Consider the following 1680-nt stretch of genomic DNA (forward strand, 5'->3'; position numbering starts at 1 on the left):
AGGTGAGCTCAAAGATTAATTGATTTTAATTGTCTTTTGCGTTGGAGTAAAACTCAACCTTACACAATGTTTGTGACATGATATCATTCTTCCCAACTTTTGGTTTGTTATAAATATGATATAATATATTTGTCTTAGAAAACTGTATATAAAATGCATTTTTATCAAACTAAAGTTTATTAAAATACGCACTCAATCTACAATTGCAATTAAGTTACAAATATTACAACAATATGCTATTCTCCCAATAGTAAGATACAAATTACATTATAAGAAGCAACATGCAGATGATAAATAGTATGGTAATAGTGAGGGAGTAGGAGGAGGGGGACTAGACAGAATTCTTGATGGCGGAGCTATAACCGTTTTGGAGGTCATAGTATCTAGACCAGAGCATGACTCCACCATAGTTGGAAGAGGTGCGGATTTGAGGGAGCACATCGGAGATGAGGGTGGGTGGAGGAACGTAGCCAGTGCCGGCAGCTGCAGAGGATGCGGGAAGGCCTAGGTATATTTGGGCATTTGAGGGAAGAGAAGAGGTCCACTGCTTCCAGGCATCGAGGAAGTCCCCACCATACTGACAAGGAGGGTTGTTATAGAATTGAACCCACACATAGTCGAAAAGTCCCGTCATGAGAGCAGTCCCCAAGTATGCGTCAGGGAATGGGCACTGAGGAGCTGCGGTGACATAGACCTTGTTACCTCCTCCGTAACCCTTGATGTACTTGGCCAGACTTCCCCAGTGCTCGGTGGTGCCCCCCTCAATGTCCAGGTCAATCCCGTCCAGAACAGCGTCTCCCAGGGGCCTGGAGTCGGAATGGCCTCCCAGATAGTTGTCCCACAGATAGGATGCCACGTTCTGGGCATCTGCGTCGCTGCTCAAGTAGTAGCTGCCTGCTCCTCCGCCCAGTGACAGAAGCACCTTCACTCCTCTGCTCTGGCATGCCTTTATATCGCTACTCAACCCACTGCAGCTCCCTTTCGTGTATGGATCGCAGTGCCCCGCCAGATTAATCATGGGTGTCTCTCCGTTGCCGAAAGTAGCCAGAAATGCCAGGATTACCATCTCGTAGTTGCCTGTCGAGCAAGTGCTTCTTAAGCTGCCTTCGTTACCATTCTGTCCCCAGTAAATTACGATGCTTCCTGCTGCAGCTTGCCTCATTGCTAACAATACCATCATCATCACCATAACTGACGATCTCCACCTCTTCATCTCCATATCGTTTCTCCTATGCTCTTACTCAGATTACTCACACTCTTGCTTGCCTTCCCTTCCCACCGTTTCTCTGCCTTATATAGATGCATCTACCTTCCTTTCTCTGTCATCTCTTTGATCACTCCACGTTTGGGTCGTTGTAGAGTGGGCTGCCCAGACGCCGCACCCAACCGCATTCATATCTTCCATTGGTTCATTGGAACACGCAGAATGCTCTGGTCGCCTGTCATCAACAAATTATTAATTCGTTTGCTACGTGACATTTTTGGAAGCATACATAAGAATAGCTTATAGACGATAAATTTAAGCATCTATTCCACTGTATTCCTTCCCTTAATATTATTATATATATTATCTTTTCGCTATCTACCTGTATCAACTATGCGCTCTAGGAGCGGTCCTGTTCTGACGGGTCCATACCAGACTGTTATTCTTATCCAAATTTTAAAACCACTGTTGTGCGA

At 45.3% G+C, this 1680-nt stretch overlaps 1 protein-coding gene across 1 annotated transcript; it reads right to left on the minus strand.

Moving 5' to 3' along the window:
* Nucleotides 1-301: 301 nt before the first annotated feature.
* On the minus strand, nt 302-1239 carry LOC131031489 (acidic endochitinase-like). Its single transcript, XM_057962615.1, has one exon. It carries the CDS (start codon nt 1217-1219, stop codon nt 332-334), a length of 888 nt encoding a protein of 295 aa, XP_057818598.1. The 5' UTR covers nt 1220-1239; the 3' UTR covers nt 302-331.
* Between the last annotated feature and the right edge of the window lie 441 nt (nt 1240-1680).

Source organism: Cryptomeria japonica, chromosome 6 (genome assembly GCF_030272615.1).
Source record: "Cryptomeria japonica chromosome 6, Sugi_1.0, whole genome shotgun sequence".
Classification (NCBI taxonomy): Eukaryota; Viridiplantae; Streptophyta; class Pinopsida; order Cupressales; family Cupressaceae; genus Cryptomeria; species Cryptomeria japonica.

Bases quoted from the DNA above. Each gene is read 5' to 3' on its own strand.
- LOC131031489 (XM_057962615.1), bottom strand. From the start codon at position 1,219: ATGGAGATGAAGAGGTGGAGATCGTCAGTTATGGTGATGATGATGGTA.